Source organism: Equus asinus, chromosome 21, assembly GCF_041296235.1.
Source record: "Equus asinus isolate D_3611 breed Donkey chromosome 21, EquAss-T2T_v2, whole genome shotgun sequence".
Taxonomy (NCBI): domain Eukaryota; kingdom Metazoa; phylum Chordata; class Mammalia; order Perissodactyla; family Equidae; genus Equus; species Equus asinus.
The window spans coordinates 86,496,077-86,523,984 of record NC_091810.1 but is presented as its reverse complement, the minus strand read 5'-3'; the positions used below and the strand labels follow the sequence as shown (position 1 = coordinate 86,523,984).

Below are 27,908 nucleotides of genomic sequence, written 5' to 3'. Positions count from 1 at the left end.
GGGCAATTCTGCCAGGGAGTGGAGCTGCCCTGCACAAAGACCGGCCTCCCCGGCTCTAAATGATGCCCAGCATCTGAGCCAGAGGGCCGCTTGGTGCCCGGACGGGTCTTCCTCTCTTGGGTTGCAGTTCTCAAGCCCTCAGCCCAGAAAAAAAAAGAAGAGAACGCCAGAGCCGAAAGTGTCCTCCCACATGCGCGGCTGACCATTTAATTACAAGGCCCAGTCAGGCTAACTACACGTTAGGGACCTTGAAGACACTGGGTAATTAAAGGCGGCCTTGCTGCTGAGTTCTAGAAAGGTGGACTGTTTTCACTGTGGTCAGTAGATGAGGCCACAAGTCATTCAGTGAAAAGGCAAAGCTTGAGACCAGGAGAATCAGGAGAAAGAATCATCTGGAGGCAGCAAACCCACTGAGGGCTCAACACTGGGTTGACTTTCACAGAGTCAGAGAGCTATATGCGATTTTTCCTGGCAAATCCATCATCACAGAAAACTGGTTTCCTCATGAGATCGTACGACTGAGCCCCAGCTGGAAAGAGCTGAGTTACAAGAAGGCTAAACGAGGTAAGCCAGCTAGTGCAGTGTGGGGCATATAGTAAATGCTCGATAGATGGTGATTATTAAAATTATTGCTAACTATTTGGTTTAGTGCGGAAACATCCAAGTGCCCACAATGCCAGACACCGTGCCCAGTGTTGGGGATTCCGAGGACATGCTGTCTTTGCAGATTCTTGGGGCTTCCAATGACAAATATAACCAAGACTCAGAGGAAATACTTCCAGAAGCACAAGCCTTGTACTTGGCATGAGACGTGAGTTGAAGGCTACCTTGTTCTGTGAAGAGAGGTGGTGAGGATGGCTAGTGGCTGCGCTGATTCAGCCTTAAGCATTCACTTTAGACTCTCCTGGGGACACTTCAGAGGATGAGAGGGAAGGGACACCTTGAGGACGTGACTTTTACTGAGAGAATGGATGAGCACACAGCAAAAACTTGTTGGATATTATTTATACCCTGGCCCAAACAAAACATATTGAATGTGGCTTGTGAGGATAAAATCAATACATGATTTTTAAAAAGTCAGGAAATAAGAAGCCATGGAAGGGAAAATCTGGGTCGGACAGTCTGTCAGACACCTCAGCTCTCAGCACCATCTCTCTGCGGGGAGGACGGGGAGAGGGGACATGGCCACTTGTTGGCTCCAGCTGCCATTGTGGCAAATAACTCCACATGGTCCGCCCAGCCCCTGGCCAGTGATGGACTTCCCAAGGGCACAACTCCACAGCCCCCCACCCTGCTGTGGGGCTTCCCAGGTGTCTCTGAGGCATGAGGTGCAGTGGGACTCATGCCACCCAGACATAAAGGGCAGGAACGCTCCTGGGGCAAATATTGGGCCAATGGGAGACAGGTGCTGGTGGACAACTTCTTCTCCCTTTCTCTCCCCACATAAGGCAAGTAGTTAATGATTAAGAGTTACTAGTTGCTTTGGGAGAGCAATCAGCCGAACTTGTCCCCAGCTTGATAACACACCCTTTTGCTTTACCTCCCTCATTGCCTGCCTCCCTCCCTTTCCCACACTCTCAGCCCCCTGGGCTTGTGCTGCTTGTGCTAAAGGAGAAGCTCATAAGCTTTGGCCTCAGACTTTGCTTTCTAGGGACTTAGGCTAAGGCAGAAAGTTAAGATGAAGTCTTGGAGTGAGTGTATATCATTTGTCCCCTAACTGTATGCTGAAAGGGTCTACATTCTTTAGCAGACCAGGCAGCCAGCTGGGTCAAAGCTTTGTGGAAGCTAATGCAAAGAGGAAGCTTGATGAGTCACATTGTCTTATCACGTCCAAGAAACGAAAAGATACCTTTTTTTAAAAGAGAAGAAGAGCTTTTTCTTATACTGACTCCAGACAGGAATTTCTCTTGTGAATTCTCAAAAGAAGACATTGTATGACGTAGAGACTGTTGTCCTAAACATCATCCTTTATTAATCTAATAACGAGTTTTGGGGGCTGGTTCTTATACACCTTCAACGTGGTCTGAGCATCACTCCAGGTGTACTCCAGTAAGAGCATGGAGCCAGCCAGATGGAATAGCGCACGGTTGACGCCAAGGGCTTAGAAGTGGCATGGGTTTAGGTATGATTCCCACTTCTGTCACCGACTACCTGCATGACCTCCAGCAAATTAAACTCCCTGAGTCTCAGCATTCTTCATCTGTAAAATAGGTCGTGGTAAGGATAAATAATATAATGCACGATATGTGCTCAATTTGACACTCAGCACACAGTGAGTGTTTGGTAGAAATTGCTATTGGTAAAACTGTTCTGAGAGGCTCCGGAAGGAGGCCCAGGTACAGCGTGATTCTCAGACGTCTGTCTTAACTCAAGGACTAAGTGTAGAGCATCTTCAGCTGTTGCTCCTCCTTTTTGTTTTTTAATCAATGAGGGTCTCTTTTTCAATTTCAAACATTTCAGGCTTTACATATAGTTGTATCCACGGCCTGAGAGAATAATACAATGACCTAAAGCTACCATTTGTATTTATATATACATGAATATGTTGTTTTATGAATGACCATCGCATGTGAAGCCGCAAAGTACACACAGGCTGTGTGTGTGGAACCTGGCAGGGCAGGGAATTCAAAGACCCCGCAAAGTAACTCAGGGCTTCATGGTCTGGGGATCCTAGAGACTGAGATCTGCTCAGCTTCTTATCTTTCAGTCAGTTTGGAGAATAAGTAAACTCCAGGCTGTTTTGTCTGTTTGTTTTACTGACTACAAAAGCTAGAGAAGTACCGAGAAAAGAACATCGGGAAAGCCATAGCAGTCACGGGGGGCTCCTGAAAGAAGAGGATCTAATGTCTCTTTCTTTCCCCTCCCCCTTCCTCTTTTCTTATTTCAGTCTACAGATACTCTGGGCCAATTACTGTGCCAAAGCTAGAGCTCAGTGGTAACCACAACAGAGGAGGTTTCTGCCCTCATGAAGCTCACAGTCTGTGCGGGAGACAAATAGACAAATAAATAAATAATCATATTTTAAGCTGTGACAAGTGCTTTGAAGGAAGAGCACAGGAAGTGACAGAATTTTAATAGGTGGTCCTGTAGTCTGGGGGTCTGGGAAGGCTGGCAGAAAATGGGCGGGGATCCCTGGGGGAGAGCGAGCCTACGGGCGTGTTTCCCTCCTCTGGCTGGTATGATGGCACCGGGATTCACAGCTGTGGGTAAGGCCGCCCTCCATGAACGGTGGGCACCAGCCTCCCGGCCTCTCCAGAAGACAGTGTGCTGTAGTGGAAAGAACACAGGTTTTTAGAGGGGCCAATTAAGTTGCTGTGTGGCTAGGGGCAAGCCACTTCAATGCTCTGAGCCTCAGGTCTCCGGTCTGTGAAATGGAAGTAATGATTCTTGTTTACAGACTGCTGTGAGGATTGAGTGAATGCAGACCAAGTACCGAGAGCAGATCCAGCCTAGAGAGGCTCAATAATGTTCATTCCTTCGACCCTCTTCTTCCCCCTTCTTTTGTATTACAACCTGGTAACCCCTGATATAATAGCACAGGGCTTTGCCAACTATTTCTTTGTGACCCCACAGGACCTAGCTTAATGCCTATATAAAGCAGCTATCCAGTAGGTGCTGCTCACACAATATTTGACTGAAGAAGCAAACTTGTCACATTGCCCCCGGGTTCCGTGGCTAATGCTACAGTTACAAGAACAGCACGACTGAGATTCCAGAGAAACCCTGTAATGCACGTAAATGATTCTCCACTGTCCTAAATAATAACACAGATTTAATTAAAAACACTTTAAAGACATCCTTTCAAAGCCTTGCCCAACCCTCTATTCCTCTATCAGACTCTCAATTTGCTGACTGGAGGGTGATTTGTGCTGAAACCTCTGAATGGCAAATCGCATTTTCATCCCAAAGTGTCACAGATAAAGCCATGTGAGCGAATGGAATAATTAAGGGCCAAGGAGGTAAACCCAGCCGGGAGTGATGGGAAAACTGAGCCAGCCAAGGATGTTCACAGAATTTTTTTTTTTTTTCATTTGCTGATTAAACCAAAGGTCTTGGCTATAAATTAGAACTGTGTTCTCTTGAAATATTAATCTACGTCTTAAGTTAAAAAAAAAAGTCCATGGTTGATTGTAATAATTCAAACTGCTGGTGGGTGTCCTTGGCAGAGATGAGTAGGGTTTGTCAAACTCTTTGTGGAATATTCCTTACATGGTGGGAAGCCCCTGCCTCTAGCAGAAACAGAGTTTACCTACAGACTCCTGAGCTCTTCCCACCTATGTTAATCTTCATCCCTCCCTCCATCCATCCACCCATCCACCCACCCACTCTTCTATCCCTCCAGCCTCTATCCCCCCCATCCACCATCTACCTATCCACCCATCCACCATCCTTCCATCTTTCCATCACCCATTCATCCACCCATCCATCCACCCACCATCCTTACATCCATCCATCTATCCATCCATCCATCCATCCATCCTTGCATCCAGCATATACTCACTGAGCCCCTACTCTGAGCCAGGTGCTGTTCTAGTCCTGGGGGGCACAGCAGGAAATAAGACAGATGAGGTTCCTGCTTTCATGGAGAGAGAGTACATAACTATATAACAAATAGTTATAGAATATAAACCATAATTTCCCATAATGATATTCATTCAACCAAATGTCCTTGAGATGAGCGCAAAAGGCCAAGATCTCCTGATTGCTGAGGTCAGTGACTATGTTTTCCTGAGAGGATAAGGGCCATATCTGAGTTAGTCCTGAAACCCAGATCACAGTAAGCACTCAGAAAAAGTGTGTTTGATGAAGACAATCTACTCTGGGGCTACTCAAAGACAAGGACAATGTCTTATCTGCCTCTGAATAGAGTGTTCCAGAACAGGTTCCAATTCATTCAACTGGCATTTTCTGAGACCCATTCATTTCCCAAATATTGTACATGTCTTTTAGGGAACATATGTATGTGTTTCTGCTGTAACAATTTGGAGTGGAACTTCTGGATCCACTTTAGGAGATACCGCCAAGCACTTTTCCAACCTGGTTATATCAATTTACATCCCCACAAGCAATACACAAGAGTTCCAGTTGTTCTAAATTCCTGCCAAATCTTGGTATTGTCTTTTTTCTTTTCTCTTTTCTTAGCCATTCCAGTGGATGTCTAGCATGGCTCCCTGAGGATTTAATTTGCATTTCTCTGATGTTTAATAAAGCTGAGCACCTTTTTATGTGTTTACTGACCGTTTGGATAACTCCTGTGCAGTGAATGTCTGGGTCTTTCTGCTTTTTTGTCTGCTTTGTTCACTGTGCGTCCTCAGGTTCTAGAACAATGCTTGTCACTAAGTAGGCGCTCAAAGGGTATTCGTGAAAGAAGTGTGCAGATTCATATACCTCTTCTCCTATCATTTTCTTAATATTTTTCTTCAAATCAAGTCACTTTTACTTAAATAAACTGACTTAAAAAGGTAATTTTGTATCATTTCATAGCTCTGAAATCACGGTTGTAATGTGAAAGTTACACTTATCTCTTACACATTAAAATAAACGGGCAGCAAGAAAATTTTTAAAAAATCCCTCCACGTATTTCTAATATCTCCCCTTTAATGCCAGTGGTGATGTACTACTCTCTCCCAAATTAGGTGAATTGATTCAGGTAAAACACTCAAGTGCTCGTGATGAGTTGGCTGTGATTAGCTTTCCTGTACACCATGGTATCTGAACAGCACCAGCAGACCTGAGACAAGGGTGAAAGGGGCATTCAGGAAATGTGTGGGAAGGGATTGGTGCCAGGGCCCTAGCAATGTCTTTAGAAAGATGGCAGAGGTGGCCCAGAGAACAAAATGTTGGAGGGGTGCCAGAAGGATGAGACACACGGAGACACGGGAAGACAAATTAACACTTGACTCTCGTTGTGATGTAAAGTATGTTTTTCAAGACATTAAGTGACCAATTGTGCTTTGCTCCACAGATAAAAAGCCTTAAGTGTATTAGGGACAAATGACTTGCAGGAGGTTAAGACTGCTAAAATCTTATTAAATGAACAGCCTTTAAATGTCCTGCCTCTCTCTCCCTAGATGAGCTGTTGTTGGATGAAATGCAGAAAGGAGCAGCCTCGAGTCATAAAGTGTAATGAGGAAGGCTCCTCGCTTCTTTAATCAACCACGAATGTGAATGCTCCCCGGCCATGTGAGAGCCTGCCCCCGTCATCACAGCCAGGCAGGCTGGGCTGTGCAACCTTTGTGAGGTCTGGGGCCCGCCCTGTGGTGACTGAGCTGATGATGGTGCCAATGTTCAGCTTATGACACTGCTTGGGGAACAGAGTCCCCATTTACCAAAAGGTGGGAAGTCACAGAATCCTGCTCTTGAAAGCCAAGAGTCTGCTCAGATCATAGTCCCAGGAGATGTGCCACACCCTGAACTGGTTCTGGGTAGTTCAGGCAGCGAGGATGAGAGCCTTCTCTGTGGCTCAGCCTCAGAGTTCTGGAATGAAAGTCAGTGGGAAGCCCCTAGTCTGCATGGATATGATTCGCAGTGTTGCCCATTAGCTGCTTCTTCTAGGGAGGAGTGCGTAACACGAGGCCCCGAGGGGTACAATCCTGACTCCAGGAGAAGGGAGCCTTCCTTCATAAGGAGGTCTAAAAGCCCCCTCCCATCTCTGTGGAGGTGGGGCACATGGAAGAAGTGATTGGTGTGGAGCCCATATGGTCCACAGAGAAGAGACCAAGGCTGCCATGCCCCCTGGTGCTCTCGGCTGAGCAGTAGAAGGAAGCAAAGCCTTGGAAGAAAGACCTAAACCTTTAATGTCTTTGGACTGCTCTCAGTCAATGCTCAAGCAAAGGCTAGACCCTCTGCAACGGGAACAAGGATCTCAAAGCATAAGCCGAGAAGCCCCAGGGTAGCTGGGGATGTCCAGGGAAGGCCCCAGACAGACCCCAGGGACCACTCTGCTGGATGCTTGGGGAGGGCCTCTCACCAGCCTGGAGTCAGAAAGCTACACCAGGGGCAATGCACTGTATTACCACAATTAATCCTCCCAACGCTATGGGGAGAGATTGGGGAAACTGAGGCACAGTGAACTTAGTTAACTTTCCCAAGGCCACACGATCAGAAGTAGCAGATCTGGGATTCAAACCCAGGAAGTCACGTTCCCAAATCTAGGCACTTCACCACCAAGCCAGGTCACCATTCATAGCCAAGTACACCATAGGGCATGGCCTCTTGTTTCCATAAAGTCCTGAATTCCAGAACCTTCCAGAACAGATTTAAACTGGTTAAGCCAAGACTCTGATTTCCAGCATGGGCAAAATAAGGTGAAAATAATGACAAGGATAAAACAATGTAATTTATTATCATCTAACATGAATCTGGCGCTTTACTCACATATCTAATGCTCATTAACCCATTTTATCCATAAGGCCGTGGGGCCTTGGAGGGGCTAAGTTCCCACTGCTGGAGGGTGGCCATGGTGAGATGGAACTTGAGGTTTTCTGCCCAAAACTCATGGTCTTGCTTCTACACACTGTCTTCTGCTCTCACGAGCCCCATATTCTCTCCAGTATACACCGTGCCACTGTCCTTCCTCCTCCATGGGTATTTGAATGGAAAGCCTCGTCTGTCACCTGGGAAAGGGACTGCAGGCTTCAGATGCCCCCAGCAAGCCTGTGCCAATTTACACTTGCCCCTAGCAGCATACGCACACTTGGTATTCTCATTACAACAAAAAACAACTTTGAGGGCTGGCCTGGTGGCGTAGCGGTTAAGTTCACGTGCTCCGCTTCGGCGGCCCAAGGCTCACGGGTTCCAATCTCGGGAGCGGACCTACACACAGCTCATCACGCCATGCTGTGGAGGCAACCCACATACAAAGTAGAGGAAGATTGGCACAGACGTTAGCTCAGCGACAATCTTCCTCAAGCAAAAAGAGGAGGATTGGCAATACATATTGTTCACTCAGGGCCAAAAAAAAGAAGAAAACAACTTTGCTGTTTCATTGAGCAAAGACGACTTTTAAAATTTTATAATTTGTGCTCTTCTGTTGCCAACCCCTTTAACTCCTGGCCTGGGCTGTCCATGCCCACAAACTAACCAGCTGTACCCGCCAGGGACCATAGACCCACTACTTCCCGGGCAAAAGAGTATAGATTTGTTTAAATTCTCTGTTCTTCTATTGACTAGCCAGTTGATCTAGGGTGAGCTGTTTTCTATTCTCTCTAAGCCACAGTTACCTCACATCTCAGTAACGGGTACTAACGCCTGGCGGGGATTAACCAAGACGCTGAGGGGGAGCTGTGTAAAGTGTGTGGCGGGGTGCCTGGCACTTTGTTTGCCTGCACCCCCGAGCCAGCCCGTATGGGAACTCTTTAGAGCCAAGACAGTGTCACCACCCGCTGTGTCCTCAGAATGGGCCAGTGGGCAGTAGGTCCTGTCGCTGCTCTTTACTCCAAGCCCTCCGCCGCCCCAGGGCTGGTGGGTGATGCTTCCCTGCCACTCCTCTGTACCCCTCTCTCCTAGCCCCGATCATGTATCCTAAACACGCTTCCCTCCCACCAAACTCCGAGCTCCTCCAGGGCCAGGACTGTGCCTCACTCACTGCCGTAGCCCCCGGCAGTGTCTCCAGCACACAGCAGGCCTCGACACTTATTTCTTCCTGTTTAAATCACTTTTTATTGTAACATCAAACAAGACACACAGAGCCACACAAAACAAGTGTAGAATGTAATGAACCATTATAGAGCGGACATCCTTATAAGCACTACCCAGGCCGAGAGAGAATTTTTCCAGGTACCCAGAAGCCCCTTCCCTGGGCGCCACTTGAGTCACAACCACCCTCCTCCAGGAGGGCCCACCATCCCGACCTCTACCGTCTTCACTTCTCGACCGTTTTATCCCCCAAATCTGTATCTCTAGACACTATAGTTTAGCTTTTCCCATTAAAAAAAACTAATTTGTTACATTTTAAAGTCTTTGTTAATCTACAGATCGCTCCTCCATCGCTTTCTGTTCCTTACAGCTTACCTTTTGCAGAACCCGGGCTATTTGACCTGCAGTTTCCCCGTCTGGATTTTGTGGACTGCACACTCACACGCGGTTCAAAATGCTGCTCTGTCCCAGTATTTCCTGCAAACAGGCAACTGGACCCAGGCTCCTCCGCTTCCTTTTCTGCCCCAAACCTGGAACCAGCCACTTCTTCAAGAAATCTTGGTATGTTTTAGTGCAAATGATATTTTAAGGCTACAGTCTGGAAAATGAGAGCAGGGGTCTATCATAGTTCTGTTTACCACGTGCCCAGCTCTCACCGGATCAGTGCCTAGTACGGAGTAGCTGCTAACAAAAAAGGGTGCGTGTTAAATGAACTCAGCCGCAGGACAGCGCTCACCCCATGTGCAGTTTCTCTCTCTCTCTCTCTCTGTGTTATGACAGTGCTGGCCCAACAAAGCCCTTCCATGGCTCACATGATCTGCCACCACTTCCTCACTAACTTTGCTGTACATTCACTGTATCGTTTATCCTCACAGTTACACCTGAGGTGTTTACAATTATCCTTATTTCACAGATGAGGAAACTGAGGCTCAGAGAGGTGAAGTGACTCACCCAGGGTCACACAGATAACAAGAGGCACAGCTCAGCAGTGAACTCAGGTCTGGGGGGCTCCCAAGTCAGTGTGCCTTTCACTGCTCCAGGAGGAAGATTTGCCCCCGAAATACAAGTTTGTTCATTTAGAAACTTAACCCTGATTGAGATTTGTTGATAAATGGGTGAGCGAATGAACGCCTGACGTCGTGGTGAAGAGTGTAGACACAGCCTAACTCTGTGCTCTGCCCCACTAAGAAATCCTTTTTTCCGTTTTTTTTGGTTCTCAAGGTGTCATATTTTGGCTAGATATGGCAGAGGGATATTTTTAGTATTCTGGAATAAACCTGAAGGTGTATTTTTGCTCTTGGCTTGTGCAGCTTATTTTATTCATGTTTATAGATGCAAAAATAAGTGGATGATATCAGATAATTCTTCAGGGAATTCAAGCCTCAACTCACATGTCTGCCTCAGTTATGGGCTCACTTATTATCTGAGTCTACAGCATAGGTCTAAGAATCTCTGCTTTGTGCCCGCATAGCAAAAGCCTCATAGTCCCCTTGTATTTGTGGCTGTGATGACAAGGTTTGACAAGGTTGTGCTTGATGGAAAGGCATGTGGCCTTTTTAACAGAAGCAGACCAAGTTACAAGGCTGATACCAAGCTTTCAGTTTCCATGGCACTCACACAGAAAGACAAGGGGTGCGCGGGATCTAACATTTCATGTAACGTTGGAAGTGGGTGTTAGGCTTCCCTAGCGGGAGAGGAAAGAGATCTCTCTTTGCATGAGCGCACGGGAAGTTACCACCCATCCGCCAAAGAGAGGAAGGCATATGGATCCATGGGGTCAACATAGGGATGGCTCTGGTGCTGTCCTTTGTCTTTATCTTGGACGTTGGTGTCAGGACAGTGTTGAAAAGAATGACAACTCATCCCTCCTGATAGAGAGGAAGGAAGGCCAAACGATGTTTGTACCTTCAGTTAGCTCAGAAGTTCATACGGAAATTGACTGGAGAGCCTCCATTGGGCTGTCCTTACAAGCTGGTTTGGCTCTTGACGGCAAAATGGCCCAAAGGTCCATAGGTAAGGGATGAGGACTCAGGGTAATGCCAGATAAATATGGGAGACTCCCAGTGCAAATGAGCCATCATTTCTGAAATCTTTGTGGATATCCCAATTCGCGAGTGCCATTTACAATTTCCCCTCAATCTCTAAGTTCTGGCTAAAATCATTACTTTTGCAGACCTCTTCACTCTATTCACTTCCATGACCAGCATGAACAATTCAAATAAAGAGTGATATTTCTGTTTAAAAAGGGAGAGAAGGACACTGACTCCATCCTAGGGAGGCTGATTATCCAGATGACACAACACAGGTCTCTAGCCCCCTAGTGCCTTATGTACACCCTGTTTTAAAACGTACCCAAGATTTGTTTTAATCGGATATGGTAAGACATGCAGACACAGAAATGACTGTCATGAAGGAAGAAGTTTTTATATTCACAGATCCCTAGAAACAGGAGTCATGCAAATGGGGAGGCACCAGGGCTGGTCAGGGAGCAGACAGAGTGAGAAGAAGTGTGGACGGGAGGCTTTATTGTGGTTTTTTGCAGAAGGAATGGGCAAAGCAAGGTAAACAAGCTGAACAGGTTGAGGATTGGCTAGTTTGAATAATTTCAATGGGCTCTGGGCCATAAGGGTGGTCCCTAGTTGTCTGGTACCTGGCCCTGGAATGCTTTGGGACAGGTGGATACCGTCCTGGTCTGTAGGAGCCCAACAAAAGGAGGCAGGTGGAGGTGTGGACTCAGCATTGGTTGGTTTGCATATCAAAGGTGTGCTGGCAGGCAAGTCATTTACTCTCTTTGAATGAGCTAACCCTGGGAAGGGGAGGCCCTCGCTGGGTCCATAAGGCCTCAAGATGTTAAAGCATCAAAATACAGGGAAAAAAATACGCTTGATACACACAGAGACAAAGTTGATGCCATTTCTTGCATTCCTAAGAGCAGCAAATTCCACCTTGCTTTCTATCCCCATCCTCCTAGGTCACTTTCCAGATCCCTTAAACTGACACCTGTTGGTTCTCTTGCTTACTTTCTAAAATCCAAACCTCAGAATTTTCTCTCGAGGCTCTCTTTAGAACCTTGTTTCATGGCAAACAAACAACCCTAAATTCTTAAATGTTGTGCCCAATTTCAATTCAGTGTTGGAAGATGAGATTGGGCCCTCCTACATCATTCATGCCACTTCTCGAGCACTCTCCTTAAGCATTGTCTGGAAATTCCAGGTTAAGTTTCTCCCTCCCTAGTGTGGCCCATGCACCATCAACTCTTCTTTGCCCTTGATCCCACCATTGCCCAGCTTCTTTTTTGTCTGCTTCAAGATCTACAATGTCCTGAGTTTGTATTTTTTCCATGAGCACTCCTTAACCTCATAATCTCTAATGTAAAGAAGGCCTTTGTTCACAGGCATTTTTAGCTAATCATAGCATAGAGTTAACACTGTATCACTTCCCACCAAATGTGAGAACCATGCCCCAGTATAACTCGATTTACCTCCTCTCCCATCATTTGTTCTATTGTGGTTATGAGTTCTACATCCACATAGATTCGATACTCCCAATACACTGTTATAATTATTGCATTAAAAGTCATTTAAAGAAATTAAGAGGAAAGGAAAAACAGTTTTTTATATTTATGCACATATTTACCATTTTCAGTGCACTTCTTTCCTTCTTGTGGATCTGTTTTTCCATCTGATACCATTCCTTTCTATCTTGAAGACTTCCTTTGTCATCCCATTGACTTTTGGTCGCCATCATTTCCAGTACAATGTCCATTTTAATTCATATTGTTGTTCTCCCATATGTAATGTATTTTTTCTTTTTCTCTGGGTGCTTTCAAGATTTTCCCTTTACTTTTGGCTTTCCATAGGTTGAGGATGTAATTAGGTCTGGTTTTCTTTGTATTTATCCAGTTTGGAGCTTACTTATCTTATTCAATCTTTAAGATAATGTTATGCACCAAATTTGGAAAAATTTTCAGCCATGATTTCACAACTAAATCTTATGCCCCATTCACTGACTCTTGTCCTTTGGTCATTTTGAGGCTTTTCTCTTTTCTTTTCTCCTCTCCTCCCCCCATTCTGGCTCTAGATTTAAAAAATCTTTCTCTCTCCTCTTTGTTCTTCACATTGGACAATTTCTTTTGATCCCTCTTTTGGTTCATTGGCTCTTTCTTCTTCCATCTCCAATCTGCTGCTAAATCCACCCTTTAATTTCAGATATTTTATTCTCCACTCTACATTTTACATTTCTGTATAGTTTCTATTTCTTTGCTGAGATTCCCTATCTGTTCATTCACTATGACAATCTTTACTTTTAAGTTTTTAAACATATTTAAGATAGCCGCTTTAAAATTACTTTCAGTTAATTCCAATATCTGTGCCATCTCTGGGTCTGTTTTTCTTGAATGATCATACTCTGGACGTTAGGTCACATTTTCCTGATTACTCACATGTATAATAATTTAAATTTTATACTGGGAACTGTGGTTTGTATATTGTAGAAACTCTGGATTGTTATCTTTCTCTGGGATTGTTGATTTTGTTAAATTACTAGATGGTCCCCTTGTATTCATAGGGTTTGGTTTTATGCTATATATGTCTGTTTGGGTTTGCCCTTAAGCCAGGACTAGTCTCTTAATCCTGGCACATAATTTTTACTCTTGAGATATGTCTCTTCTGGGATTTCACTGGAAAACTCTAGGTGTCTACCTAGCCTTTTTAATTTGAAGGAATTCGAAAATCTGTTTCATTTGCAGTAGGCAGTAGCTAACACCTCTGCTCAGTTTTTTCATCTTTCCTGCTATTGCTTTTCACTGGGTTCCTGAAGTTTCCTCTGTGTGTACACAGTTCAGGGGTCAGCCAAGGATTTGAGGGAAGTTTATATTTAGATTCCAGGATTTCTCCCTGCATGTTCCTCCTTTCTGGTATTAACCCCCTAAACTTCCAGCCATTCTGGCATTGTTGAACTTCACCCTATAACACAGCAGGCTTAAGGAACTGAGTCTTCCTTCCTTCCTTTCATTCTTCTTTACTTTTTTCAATTATTATTTTAATAGCTTTATTGTGGTATGACATATATCATAAAATTCACTCCTTGTAAGTGTGCAATTCAATAATTTTTAGTCAATTTAAGAGCTGTGCAATAATCATCACAACTTTTTTTTGGTTTTGAAGCTGGGTACCTGAGGGTTACTGTAGATATTCAAATAACGTGATTGTCTTTTGACCTTGTTCCCAAGACAGACGTAGATGAATCTTGTCAGTTTGTTGAGGGGTGATTTGGGTCTCAAGGATTTGTGAGTTTGTTTCGAAGAAGAAAGAGAAAGCTTTGGGGGAAGTTGAGATCACCAGATGGCCAGCCCCCAGCAGCCATTCCAGATTGCCTAGGGGCTTATCTGGAGGGATGCTTTCATTTCTCTGAAGCTCCTCCTGCCAAACCACTTAGCTCTATAAAACCCCCTGCTTTTTGCTCTGATTGAGGCAGATTTGAACAAATCCAAGCTCCCACCTTCTTGTTTTGGCTGATTCAAATAAAATCTTTCTCCCTCTCCAAGCACTGATGTCTCAGGGTTTGTCTCGCTGCACATTGGACATATGAACTCGAGATTAAGAGGTTCAGTATCAGTTTCAGAATATTTGTATCACCCAAAAATGTTTGTGCCCATTTGCACTTGATTCCTGCTCTGACCCCAAGCCCTAGGCAACTACTGACCTGCTTTCTGCTTACAAAATTGCCCTTTATGGACATTCCATGTAAATGAAGTCATGCAATATGTAGTCGTTGTTGTCTAGTTTCTTTCACTTAGCATAACATTTTTGAAATTCATCCATGTTGTGTGAATCAATAGTTTGTTCCTTTTTATTGCTGAATAGCATTGTACATATGGATATACAACAGGTTATCTATCCATTTACCTGTTAAAGAACATCTTGGTTTTTTCCGGAAGCTTTTTTCCAATGTTCCTCAGATGATACATAGTCAAATTGGCACTTGTAGGTCTGTGGACCAGTGTTTGGAAATTACAGTGTAGAAGATCCGATTATGACAGTCATATAAGGATTTACTTTTTTTTAATTTAAGAATCATTTATTCAACATATATTTGTGTTAGACACTGTTAAAGATTGAAGAGGTGAATAAGACATGATATCCCCATGTAGTGGAGAAAATGAACCAACAAATAAATAAGTTTAATAAAGTATGGAAAATGCTGTGATAAAATTCTGGGGGCCCCGTGGAGGTGAGGTCAATTCTCTATGGAAGAGGCAGTCACAGGAAAGTCTTATTAGGGATGTGACCCTTGAGTCTAGTCTTGAAAGATGAATATGTAATTGGCCAGTGAGATAGTGGAAATGACCTGCCTGTCCATGACACATTCTGTTTTATTCTTCAGAGCCATGCAAATAGGTGCATACAAAGTGTTGTCCAGTCTACCTGTGCCTGGGCATTGTGTGGAAGAAAACTATTCCTGTGAGTTTCTGCTGAGATCAGCAGATGGAGAAGTATGGTGAAGACTTGGAGGACACCCAATTTTGCCAAGCTATCTAAACACTTCTCAACAAGACAAACACACAATGGAAAAGAACATGCAGCTTCGGAGATTGGTAGACTTGGCCCAATACCTTAGGCAAATTACTTTCAGAGCCTCAATTTCAGTATCTATAAAATGAAGTTAAGAAATAACTTCAAAAGCAATTGTACAGCTTAGACTTAATAAGGAGTTTAAGGATTGGCACATGACAGCCTCTCGAAAAATGCTGGTTTCTCTTCTTTCCCTCACATGTAATATGTTACTGGCTGACTGCCATTCTCGCACCTAAGGCTACAAGGAGTTAATGCCATCACAAGGCTCATTTGTGTTTTGACTCCTGTTTCTATTGCCTCAAGAAAGCTACCATCTTCTAAGTAACCAAGGGATGTAGTAGCTGCTTCATAATGAGGCCTTGCTTCCTTCTAAATATGCACTGATTGTCAAGGTGATAGAGGAGGTTCATTATTTAAAAGCATAATTAAAGGGCACTTCCTTTAGCTAAACTAATGAGCAGTAAGTGCAGCAATATTTGCATGTTTAGACAATAAGGATGGAAACAGATGACTCAAAGGAGATGGGGAGGAAGCAGGGAAGGTAGGACAAATTAATCTCCCCGCTGGGCCTCCAGGGTTATTGCTTGGCAAGACTTCCTCAGAGGAGTAGACCTCCTGGGAAGTCAGCTCCACTGTCTTCTCTTGCTTTATGGGATAAACAGCCCTCTTATCACTCTGTCTCAGAGTAAGCAGATCTGTACTTCAAAAGATGCTAAACATGATTCCTGATAAGTTGGGCATGGAATCAGTTTCTGGATGGACATCCACACCCTGTTCTAAACATTCAGGTATCAGCATGGATAATGGTTCATTCTTGTCATCATGTGTATTCACTAAGGTTGTAAATTCTCCCAAGTCAATAATGGTGCCTTTTATCGTCTTGGAGTATGTGTGTTTTGAGGTCATATTCAAGGTTCTTCCATTTATGAGACAAGTAATTTGGAAAGCACCCTGCTAAGTTTCTCATTCTTCATCCTTTACCTGGGTGTTATGCTTAAAGTGAAAGATTTTTTCTGAATTAAAAGAAAGCATCTGGGACAATGTAAGACCTGAAGTAACGCTGATTCCAATTTTCCTCCTCACTACTTAGGGACTCCACAGTGATCAGTGCCTTTGCCTCACGTCTCCTAAATGAGGACGTTGGCATTAGAATTTTCCATTTTATATTAGGATTCAGTTTTTCCAATTTCTCATCTTTCCATAGTGCAGAAATGACAGAAAACTATCTTTCATACAACGAATGCAGACACTAGGGTTTTATGCCAAGGAGGAGAGTCCCGCCCCTCCCACTGGCACCTGATCCCGGAAGCAGTCTAGGAAGCCAGTGTGGTGACCAGGTCATTGTTGCTTCCCTCGGGACCACCCCAGGGCACAAGCATGTTAATTTACTATTGAAAAGGTGACCTGACTTACTAAGTATTTTTGCTTGTGTTGACATTATTTCCCTCTTTTTAACAGTAAAATTAGAGACACTGATTTTAAATATGTGTTACAGAATGTCTACTGAAAAAATGCAGCCATTGCCTCTGGGCAGATGTACAGGCTTAAAAACAAATAACGATTTCTTGGGAGCAAAAGGAATTGCAGAGCAGGTGCTCGTCAGGCAAGAGGGACCAGAGAGGAGCCAGGTGTGCTAGCGAAGGGAGAAAGGTAGAGAATAATGAGCATCTTTGATTTGGTTAAATGTAGCAGTTGTACAGCCTTCTCTTTCAAGTCAGGACGAGAAAGTGGAGAAGCCAGTGGCCTGCAGCCGGGAAGACAGTGATGTTTCTGCAGCTCTGAATTCTCCAAGAGTGTGGATTCTCCTTTAGCACAGGCTCTTCAGAAGAGGAATCAAAGAAATTCCTTGGAATAATAATGGAAATCCAAGAAAGCCCTGAGAAATCAGCTCTTCAAGCAAATGGCTCAAGATCTATTGATAAATACGGCTATGGAGACCCTCAGTGGGTTTGTGGACACTATGTCCACAATAAGACACACAAGGAATCATCTCCGTGTCCTCAGGGCTCCCTGCTGGTCAGGTAGCCGGTCAGCTCCCCAACATGTGACAACACTAATCTGTGCTTCACTAAGCTCCACTTCCCTGCCCTTACTCCCTTCACTTGGGTCCCTCGGGAACTTCCTCCTTCTGGTCATGGTTCTGCCTCTGGGGCTGCAGAGGTCCTATTCTTCCCAATAATAAGAGCAGTCGCTGTTTGCTAACTGTCCACTACAGACCAGAAGCTTCCTGTGTTGCAGGGGTGAACGGTGCATTTGGGAGGTGGTTCCATTGGGGAGGAAAGGTGAAGTCGGGGAGTGAGTCATGGAAAGACAAGCCAACACAAGGGGGCATCGTCAAGGTCATCGCCACGGGCAGAGGGGCTTGCTTCCCCTGAGACTCCTGAGAAGAGTGCAGGGGGCTGCCCAGAAGTGCTCCCCACCCCGAAGCCTGGCTGCTCCTGTGCCCACTCGGGGCGAGGGGTGCTCCCTAGGTGACAGCTCCAGGACTGTGCCCACTGGAGCCCAGCAGGCTCCCGTAGCATGGAGAAGCCCTGAGGCAGGATCCTGGAAGGACAGTGCAGGAGGGGGGAGCTTGAGAGGGGCCTTCCAGGGAAGCAGGTGTCTGTGCCTCGGGGGAAGGGCAGGCATTATCTAGAGAATTCATTCCTGTACTGACTCTGTCAGCTTTCAGCTTCCAGGTGAGGCTCTGTCAAGAGAAAGGATTTTGTAGGTTTGTTTCAGCGTTTCCAGAACCAAGCATAGAAAACGCAGTGTTTCTTCTCTAAAGGCAGAGAAGGTACCTTTTCCACGTACCAGGGCTTGTGAGGGCCGGTGCCTTAGGCTACTACAGGAAGACTATGGTTTGGGGGAAGGAAAGGCTAAATCGGCCCTTTGGGCTCCCCACTCAGAGGCCTGTGGGAAGGGGTCTGCTGACAAGCAGGATCAAGTAGTTTCTCTGCTGCCCCCTCCTAGGGCCATACCACAAGGGGAGGGGGTCTGAGGAGGCCTGTGGCAGGAGTCCCACACGCTGCAGCTACAGAGGAGTCTCTGGACCTGCCTGGGAAGCCTGGCCCAAGGTCTCCTCTGTAAGGTGTGGGGGATGAGAGGTGGCCGGATCTATGGCCTGAGGCCGCTCCTGGGCTCCCCATGGCTCCGAGGGATGCTATTGCTGCTGTAACAAATAATCTCAAACTTTGCGGCTTAAAACAACACAAATGTACTATCTTACAGTTTTGGAGGCCAGAAGTCTGCAATGAGTTTCACTGGCTAAAATCAAGGTGCTGTCAGGGCTGCATTCCTTCTGGCGGCTCCAAGGGAGAATGCTTTATCTTTGTCTCTATTTCCAGCTCATCGAGGGTGCTGTATTCCTTGCTCATGGCCCCACATCACCCCACATCACCACTCTGCTTCCATCATTACATATCTAGCTCTCACCCTCCTGCCCTTCTCCTAGGAAGGCCCCTTGTGGTCACTTGTGGCCCACCTGGATAACCCAGGATTACCTCCCTGTCACAGGAGCTTTAAGTGCATCACGTCTGAAGATATCCTTTTGTTGTGTAAGGTAACATATTCACAGGTTTCAGGGACTAGGAGGTGGACGTCTTTGGGAGCTGTTATTCTGTCTACCATAAGAGGCTCACTGGGGACCCGGAGGAGCCCAGCTGAGGTGCCGTGGCATGGAGGTAGGCAGGCCAGCAGGGCAGCACAGACCCCGGGCATGAAGAAAGGCTGCCACTAGATAGGCTTCAGGGTAGAGGGCACCTGGCTTAGCTAGGGGACTGGAGTGATGGGTACAGCACAATGGCACCCTCTGTAAAGAAAACAGAACAAATAGGCTGACCACGTCAGCAGTCACCCTTCAGGGAGCAGAAAATCCAGTCACCGTACAGTCCCGAGCCGAGAGGACCAACAGTGTCGGATGCCAACACCATGAAGCCATGGAAGCCATCTCTCCCCAACTGTCTAGAAGCTCTTGGAGATGGGAAGAGGCGGAGAGGGGGACTCTGAGAGAAGGGGGGCTTGTCAGGACCCATACGTGTTATAGAGAAACAAAAGAGGGAGAGTCCGTGTATCTGTGACTCTCCCACATCCGTTATTCATTCAGAAAACCCTGCAAGTTGGCATCTTGGAAAAAGAGGTTCTGGACATTCTTCCCCCTCTGTTTAGGACACGTGTTCCTAAAGGAAAGCGGGTCCACTGAAGGCCGGTGTACAGGGCGGGACAGTGAGTGGGGTGGCGTGATTGTGTTAGAAGAAACGTGGCAACGTGTCCCAGAGACAGTCTTTAACAATGGAATCAGAGTGTTGATGATGCACAATTATTTTGCTCAGTAAGATGACTGGTCTGGATTGGGCTGATCATTCTCTGATTAACTCCTTGGCACTTGGCTATAATAAAGATTGAACTAGCTCATTGGACTCCCAGTGTGGCTGAGAGAACAGAGAGATGTGAGCAAACTGACTCGGCATCACTCTAACAACTCTTCTTTCACCAAGAATAAAGGATTTGTTCACTTGTAGCTTCTTCCAGGAGATTTAGAACTCTATGCCAGTAGAATGGACTTGACAGGCAAAGGCTTTGGCCCAAGACGAATGTGAGCATTGGCTCCAATCCTAGTGCTGCCATTTGTTTCTGGGGGAACTTGTGCCTGTGATGTACTGTCTCCTTTATGTAGGAGGAAGGAAGACCACCGTCAACACTAGGGGCCTGGGTCTAAGGGACCCTGCCCCACTCACACTGCCCCTTCCCTCTGGGTGTGGTGGGGGCTGTTGGGGACCAGAGATGCCCCTCCCCAGCCCCACTACTGAGAGTCCAGCATTCTTCACAGGCGGGTGGGGTGGGGGGCGAGGAGAACAGGAGGCGATTACAAAGGACGAGTGGGCCTCATTTAAGAAGATCCAAACTTCCCAAGTAGACATGTTATGATACGATTTTTTGTGTCAAAATTGTAGTGTTCTTTTTAAAAAAAAAATCAGTAGTCTCAAACAAGCAGCCAGAGTATAAAGATAAATGCAGACTAGTTGTTTGGTCTGATGATATGTGTTCTTAAATGAGAAAGTATTAAAAATTAGGAGATTTTACATAAAAATCTCATTTCCAACTCCTAAACAATTGGAAGTTGGGTTCCAGGCCTGGATTCTTGTATGGCCTGGAGCTGCGTGGTGGCTGCATCTTTAACCCGGACCCACCTTCACCCAGCCAGGCATCCTCACTCATTGTTGCTTCTCTCTGCCCGAAATTATTAGAGTTTGGGACTCCTGCAGGAGAGTGCTCCCCAGGTGTCCTCCTTCTCTCTCCTTGGGCCTGTTACAAGTTCTGGCACAGGGAAGGCGATGGCCAACAGAGTGACTCTCACTTCCGCATTTCGTGCTCCTTGCAATTCTGCAGAGACACCTTGTTTTCCTCATCTGAGTTGGGGGTGCCTGTCCTTTCGCTGCTCGAGTGCGGCTGTCACTCAGGCTGTGTCTTTCAGTAAGTGGAACATGCTGTAAAACATCACCAGGTTTCACTCCAAGCACCAACAAGTCCAGAGGGAAGATCATTAGCATTCGCGACACTGAGTCAACGGTATCCACATCATGTTAAAGTCGGGCGGGGCTGTGCATTAATAACCCTTTGCTCTGTGTGCTGGAAGCTGGCGTTCGCCTCGGCCCCCGTCTGGGTTTAGCACGTGACTCACTGCAGGCTCCAGGGATTTGCATTAGCAGGTCATGAGTAAAAATCTCATTAAAATGACACTCTCCTCACTGTTACCACCCCTTTAGTGAGGTGCCCTGCATTGTCAGGGCCATTTCCTGGAGCTGCTTGTTAATGGGTTTACCTGGCAGCCCCCCACCCTTGCAAAGGCCCTTTGAGGTGGGGGGCAAAGGGGCTGGGCTGCTGGAAGCACAAAGCTCTTCGTTGGCAACTCTCTCTCTCTTGGAACCCTCCTGAACAGCTAGGTGGAGACCGTCCTGCACAGCATGCCCTGGGGTCAGTGCGCACCAGGAGCACCTGTCAAGCACTTGATCTCCAGGCCTGGCTGTGGAGAGAGGAAGGGGAAACCCTGGGTCTAAGGCAGCCTCTGCCACTGGCCCCACTGAACGGCTGGCTTGAGCTGTATCTGCTTAACTTTGATAAATTTTATGAATGTCACATTAGCACTCTTCACATTTACCCAACCCTCGAATTCTCTGTCTTCTATTGAATAACAAAATGCTTAGATTGTGGCCCATTCCTTTGGGGATAAAGTACCAACTCAGTAACATGATACAAAAAGTCTCTTGAGATTTATAACCCACCTGCTCCTCCAAACTTGGGTTCGAACCCCTGCCAGTCTTCCCCTTCTGCCTGTCCCTATGCTCTGCCACGTGGAAAGCTTACAGTGCTCGGAAGATGGCCCTCCTGCTCACCTCTCTGCCAGGCTGACCGCCTGGCTCCACACCACTGAGCCCCCCACCTCCTTCAGATGGTGTCCCCTCTCAGGGGCTGACCCAGGTCTTTATCCTCAGATCCATGGCAGGTGCCCTGGAAATGGGCTCCCACAGGCTCCCCACACCTGGCCTGCTGTCCCCTGCCCCAGCACAAGTTGCATGGGATTGTCAACTCTCTGCTACATCTTTGCCCCATTATCGTGGAAACTTCTAGCGAGCAGTCTCCTATTTCAGCTATTGAACCTTGGTACCCAACACAGAGCCTGGCACATAGTTTGTGCTCGAATAAACTGTTGATTAAAGAAATAAGTGTGGCCCCTTCAGGCATTAGAACATATGCTTCTGGAATCCCCAAAGTGGGCCAGGAATTTGAATATGCACAATATATCAGACTGGCTTGAGATCCTTCTGGCCAAGGCCAGAAAATTCTGTAATAGTCACAGGGCCACTGGTGGTAAATTCCAGACAATCTTTGAAATAAGATACCAAGATCAAGGCTGAACAACATTTGAGACCTAGAGAGTAAAAAATGGCAAAGTTTTAGAATTTTAAAATGCTTCCACAAAGATCAATTAATCACCAGGAAGTTTTAAAAGATCTCTGGATTCTCTTCTGTCCTCCCCTCATCCCCTCCCTCACTTCATCTCCTCCTTCTTTTGGTCTTGACACCTATCCACTGTCATGCAAACATTTACTGGGCACCATCTGTGTGCTCAGGGTCCTGATATGTACTGGAGAATTGGAGAGAGGGAGACACAGCGCCGCTCTCAGGAGCTCAGCGCAGGGCGAGGAGAAGGGCAGGATAGCTGGATAACTGGGGTACGGTGAGTATCGGGATGCAGTTCTGCATGGAGTCTGGAGCGCACAGGGGAGAGGCAAACCACCCAGGGAGTGACCCAGGATGGCTTCCTGGGGGAGGAGACTTTATCAGGTGTGCACATTCTGAACATCAAGTTGTTTACATCTAAGAGACTTCTGGTAACATTCTGTTCACAAGAGGAGCTGAGTAAGGGGAGAGAGGGACCATGGTCTATATACACCACGGATTGCCCACATGAGTATGGCTGAGGTTTCCTATATCTTGCCCACTGTGGCTCCTTTCAGAGGGACGGCAACTGTCCAGGTGAGCTGGGGCTTCTAATCATCAATAGGCAGCCTTTAAATTTTTTTGCTGATAATCTCTTTTTTCTTTTGTGAGGAAGAACCCCCCTGAGCTAACATCTGTGCCAATCTTCCTCTTTTCTGTATGTGGGACGCCTCCACAGTGTGGCTGATGAGCGGAGGAGGTCCGTGCCCAGGATCTGAACCTGCAAACCCAGGCCACGGATGCAGAGCACGTGGAACTTTAACCACTCAGCCAAGGGGCTGGCCCTGCACTGCTAATTTCTTTAGTAGAAGAATGCTTTAGACTGAACTGTGTACCCCCAGATTCCTACGTTGAAGCCCTAACTCTCAATGTGACTATATTTGTTGGCAAGAGGGCCTCTAGGAGGTAGTGAAGGTTAAGTGAGGTCCTGAGGGAGGGGTCCTAATCTGATAGGGCTCATGCCTCCTCAGAAGAGGAAAAGGTACCAAGCTCTCTCTCTCCGTCATGTGAGGACACAGTGAGAAGGCGCTGTCTACAAGCCAGGGAGAGGGCCCTCACTGAGGAACGGAATCAGCCAGCACCTTGATCTTGGACCTCCCCGCCTCCAGAACTCTGAGAAATAAATGTCTGTGGTTTAAGTCACTGAGTCTCTGGTAGTCTGTGATGGCAGCCTGAACAGACTCAGACAAGGAAGAAGACAGAGCTTGAGCGAAGTGAAGATCTGACAATTTCACAGGGTTTCATCAACACTATGTATAAACATTTCCCATTTTAGTGATAATTGTGATCCCTAAATTAAAAATATTTTAAATTTAGAAAGGAAAACATTTTTAAATTTTAAATTAGCGAGCTCATCAAAGAGGGAGCATAGCAAACGGAAAGGGCAGGTGCAAACCATGGTTTGCTGGGTGACCCTGGGCAAGTCACTGGATCTGGGTCTCCTGCCTCATGTTACCCACTGGGCAGGACTGGGGCAGAGATGAGGAGGACCTCACACACGCAGCGTGCCTGGCACAGAGCGGACCCCGGCGGATGGTAGTAAAAGAGATCAGAGTAGTTTGGAAGGTGTTCAGTGAATCTCAGCCCCTCCTTAAATTCACCATTGTGGGAACAGATTGCAGAGTTGCTAGGGTCCCTGCATCTTTATCTGGAGAACCAGAATTCCTTCCTCATCTATTTTTAATTTCAAACCCTGTGACTTCATTTGCCTGTATCTGTGCTTCTCGATTCCATCTCAGAATATGCCGCGGGGCATCTATAATTATCCCGGCAAGTACAGCAATGTTCTCATTAAAAACCCTCCAATAAATATTTCAAATAAATATTGAATTTATTTTAATTCACCTCAATTCGTATTATGTATTTAAAAACATCCTATACAAGCCATATGGCACTTTAGAAGGTAGCTGAGGGGTTGCCGGGAAATCAAATAGACAATATCAAGATTCCATAATTTCTGCAAGACTCAGATTCCTAATTCAGAGGAACAGGCGCTAACCTGGATATCATATTTGCAAAGCCCCAGGATCCAGCAGGAGGGGCTTTATTGGGAGTGGATTAAGCAATGGCCACTGTGCTCCCCGACACATCTTCCCCACCAGCTTGGCATCCCTGAACTTGTCACGTTGCCTGTTGCCTGCGGAGCCACCATGAAGAGATTCCCTGAGGTTAATGAATGTCTCTCTTAGAGAGCATATGTCTGTACATCCTGTGTACAGGATGAAAGGCGGCAGCAACCACCCTCATCTCCAGGTGAATGAGTTCCTCCTGGGATGCCTCCCAGGAACCCTCTCTGAGGTCAGCCTCACTGGGCTCCTGGGGTCTTAGGTAGCAGAGGGGGAGCGGGAGGGAGACTCGGGTAGGAAGGAGAGAGAAGGGAAAGGATTATGGAGCATTCAGCCCTGGGCAGGATGAGGCAGGCAGCACACAGAGAGTTTTGGAGGCAGAAAAGAAGACTGAGGGCCCCAAGAGCTCTCGGAATATGGGTGGGGCAGAAAGAAAGCAAAGAGAGATGCTGGGGCGCCAGGCAGTAAGGCCACAGAAAGTGTCTCATCATTTCCTCTGCTTCATCAAGCAGACCCATTCTGCAATGTCCTTCTCTGCCTCCTGGCACTCTCTGACTTGAAAACCTCAGACCATTGTAAAAAGTTCACACCTCCCTCTTCAAATCTAAGCGAAGGCCAACCCTAGGCCTGCTCCACAGACCCCTCCTCAGCAGCACAGTCACCCAGAGAAGCGAGCGCCACCTCCATGATCTCAGCTCTGCACGGCCCTTGGAAACAGGCACTTTGAAGCTTTTGATTCAAACCAGACACTTCACATGTCGTTGACAAGGGTGACACAGTGGCCCTTGTGATCACCAGTCATGAGGTTCCAGAGTGAGTCACAGATTTTTTCCACTTCAGAAAAGAACACGCACTGCTCACAGCATGCTGTCACTGTTTACTTGAAAGTCCTCAGGCCCCTGCGCTCAATTTGTGTCACCAAAAGCAAGGCTGCACTGTCACCCAAAGGAGAGTGAAGAGCATCAAAGAGGAGACATGGAGCACTTATGATATAAAGATGTGCAACAAAGATCATCAGCTGGACCTGGGGCTCAGGACAATCAGCTTCCCAGGAGCTCAGCGTGGAGCAAATGGACAACATGCCTCTTGGCAGGTCCACTGACGGGTATGGGATCCTAGCTGGGACATGTGGCTGCCCTGCCTCCGAGTCGTCTTTAAGGTGGCAGGTTCCATCCTGTCTTTAAGATGCTATGTGTCTTCCTGAGCTGATTTTTCCAAAAATCAACAAGCAACCAGAACCCCAAGGTGCCCACCCACCGCCATCATCACTGGAGCACGCCAACCATACCTGCAAAAGGTGAGCCGCAGCGAGGTGAGCACCCTACCTGGTCCAGCTTCCAGTGGAACTCCGCGGGGCGGAAGGTGTCGGCCTGGTCGAAGTCCTTCCTCAGGAGGAAGACGAGGCGGCAGTTGTGCACGTACAGGGCGTAGTGGTGCCGGTTCATTTCTGAAAATGAGAAGGAGGACCGGGGTGAGCGAAGCCCTGTGTCAGTCTCGGCCAGAGGAGTCTTCCGCTACATGGCTGAGCACTCCTCGGAGGGCAAAGGAACGGGCATTCCAGTTTTCTCTTTTACAACTGGTTCTGATGAATGTTCTAGAACACACATGGCAGAGCTCACCGAAATGAAAGAGGAAGTCAAGAAAGCTGACAGAAAGCTTCTCCTGAGAAGACATTCGGGCTTTAAATATTGACCTAACTTATGCTCAGACACTGCCTCAGGCCCTGGATAAAAACGACATAGGTTAACAGCTGGTTTTTTTGGTGCAGACACTTTTGGGAGAGGTGAGGGGGCTCCCTGACAACCAGGTCAGCCAGCCTGGGCACATTTAACACAGCTGGTTTCGCCCAGAGTTCTGGGTTTTTACTCTATTTCATCAGGCTTGACTACGGGGGCCTAATCTGTGTGCGGTTAGGGGAGCTGCCTCACCTTCAGGGGCTGGGACGGGGGACAGATTGATTTCCCAGCATTAGACAGAGTTCTGTGCTTTCCCCAAGCCAGGAATAAATACCTCTCTCCCCAAACACAGACAATCGATGAGACTTTTCCTTCCCTTGATATAAAAACTTCCTTTCCTGCTTAGGAAACCTCATGTGATGGGTCCCAGCCATGATGTCCTGTAGCCACCAGGCAACACCCCCTGGGAGGGGATGCGCTGTCCTTTGACCGACACTCAGAGAACTCAACACTTCACTACAGAGTAGCACACATAGAAATCCACCACGAGGCACGTGCTCCATAAATGCCAGGCGAGTGAGCGGGTGACCAGGCGTAGTGGGGAGAGCACAGGCCCCCAGGTTCAGACAGACTTTGGTGGAGTTGTATCTCTGGCTGATGCTGGGAGAGTTACTCAGCCTCTCAGAGCCTCAGTTTCCTTGACTGTATGATGACAGGGATGCTGGATTATCCTAACATGTCATAAGACTAGGATCCTGTCCTATGGGGAGAATAGGATATTGTGACTGATTGTCGTACATCCTGTGCAGACCTCGCCCTTGAGGTTTGAGAGGGAGGAATAGACACCAACTACACTTCTAGGCATGGGCTCTGATTACTCCCAGCCAGACAGACTCTTGCTAATCCTCCTCCTACAGTGACTGGTTCAAGACCCAGGCCTAAGTCCAGCAGTCAGGCCATTCTCCCAGCCACAGGGCTGCTGTCAGGAACTGGCAAGGCACTCGATTCAGGCCAGTGATTCAGGAGCTTCACTAAGTTCTGGGAAAGAACTATCTCGTTTTTAGCAGAAGCAAATAGAAGAGATACTCTCTTTTTCTCTGGAAGTTGTAGTACATAACTGGGAAGCTTGGAGCTGCCGCAGTCATATTTCCTACCATGAAACTGATATTCTTATGGGGACAGAGCTAAGAAATTGCAGAGAAAAGGAGCCAGGGCCTTGATCACCCTTTGCCTGAAGCCATCCTAGCTCTGGATGTTTCAGTTACAAGAATCTCTCACTCCCTTTATTATTTCAACTTTTAAAAATTACTTGATATCAGTTGCATCTGTATTTCCTGTTCCTTATAACTGAAAGCATCCTAATTGATACAATGAGGAAATGTGTTAAAGCATCTGCCCAGAACAGATGCTCAATGACTGTTAGTTATTATAAGGACTATTACACTGCCTTGTGATGATGACAACATAACAAAGTAGTGTCAGATGCTGTTTTCACGAAAGCATTGCTGTTGTTCAGAAGGGAATCAAAGAATGGAAGGGAAGAGAATGGTCAGCTGCCAAGTATGACAGGGTTGGCGTAGGCCGACGCCAAGGTGACCACTCAGCCTTTGGATTGGCAAAACACTCAGGCCTGGTTATGGAAATTTTACTAAATATTTCTTGTCCCCATCACAGTTGCCTGATTCCTGAAGTTTCTGTTGGTAACTATCAGGAAAACATTTTTTCCTGTTGGTTTTATTTGGATGATGTGAGTGAGGAGGTGAAACAAGAAGAATGACAGGACAGACCTCACTGGAGGCCTGGAACATCTCTAGCCTAGGAGGTTCCTCCCTCCCTCCACCTCCGTTAGTCTGCCACCCACAGTGACTGGTTGTTCAATGGGTGGTGCAGGATCCACTCAGGAATCGGCCTCATTTCTTTCCCTGTCCTTCGGTGTTCTCGGCTGCAGCTCTCTTCTCTTCTCTTTGCCCACATCT

The 27,908-nt window shown here is 46.7% G+C and overlaps 1 protein-coding gene across 2 annotated transcripts in view; it reads right to left on the bottom strand.

The window, feature by feature from the left end:
• The window catches only part of CLSTN2 (calsyntenin 2), a 563,982-nt gene that overhangs the window by 60,969 nt on the left and 475,105 nt on the right, over positions 1-27,908 (bottom strand). For both annotated transcript variants that reach the window (XM_044754268.2, XM_014852007.3), the window contains one exon: positions 25,582-25,703. In XM_044754268.2, the coding sequence (XP_044610203.1) occupies positions 25,582-25,703 (122 nt within the window). The remainder of the gene's footprint in view (positions 1-25,581; positions 25,704-27,908) is intronic.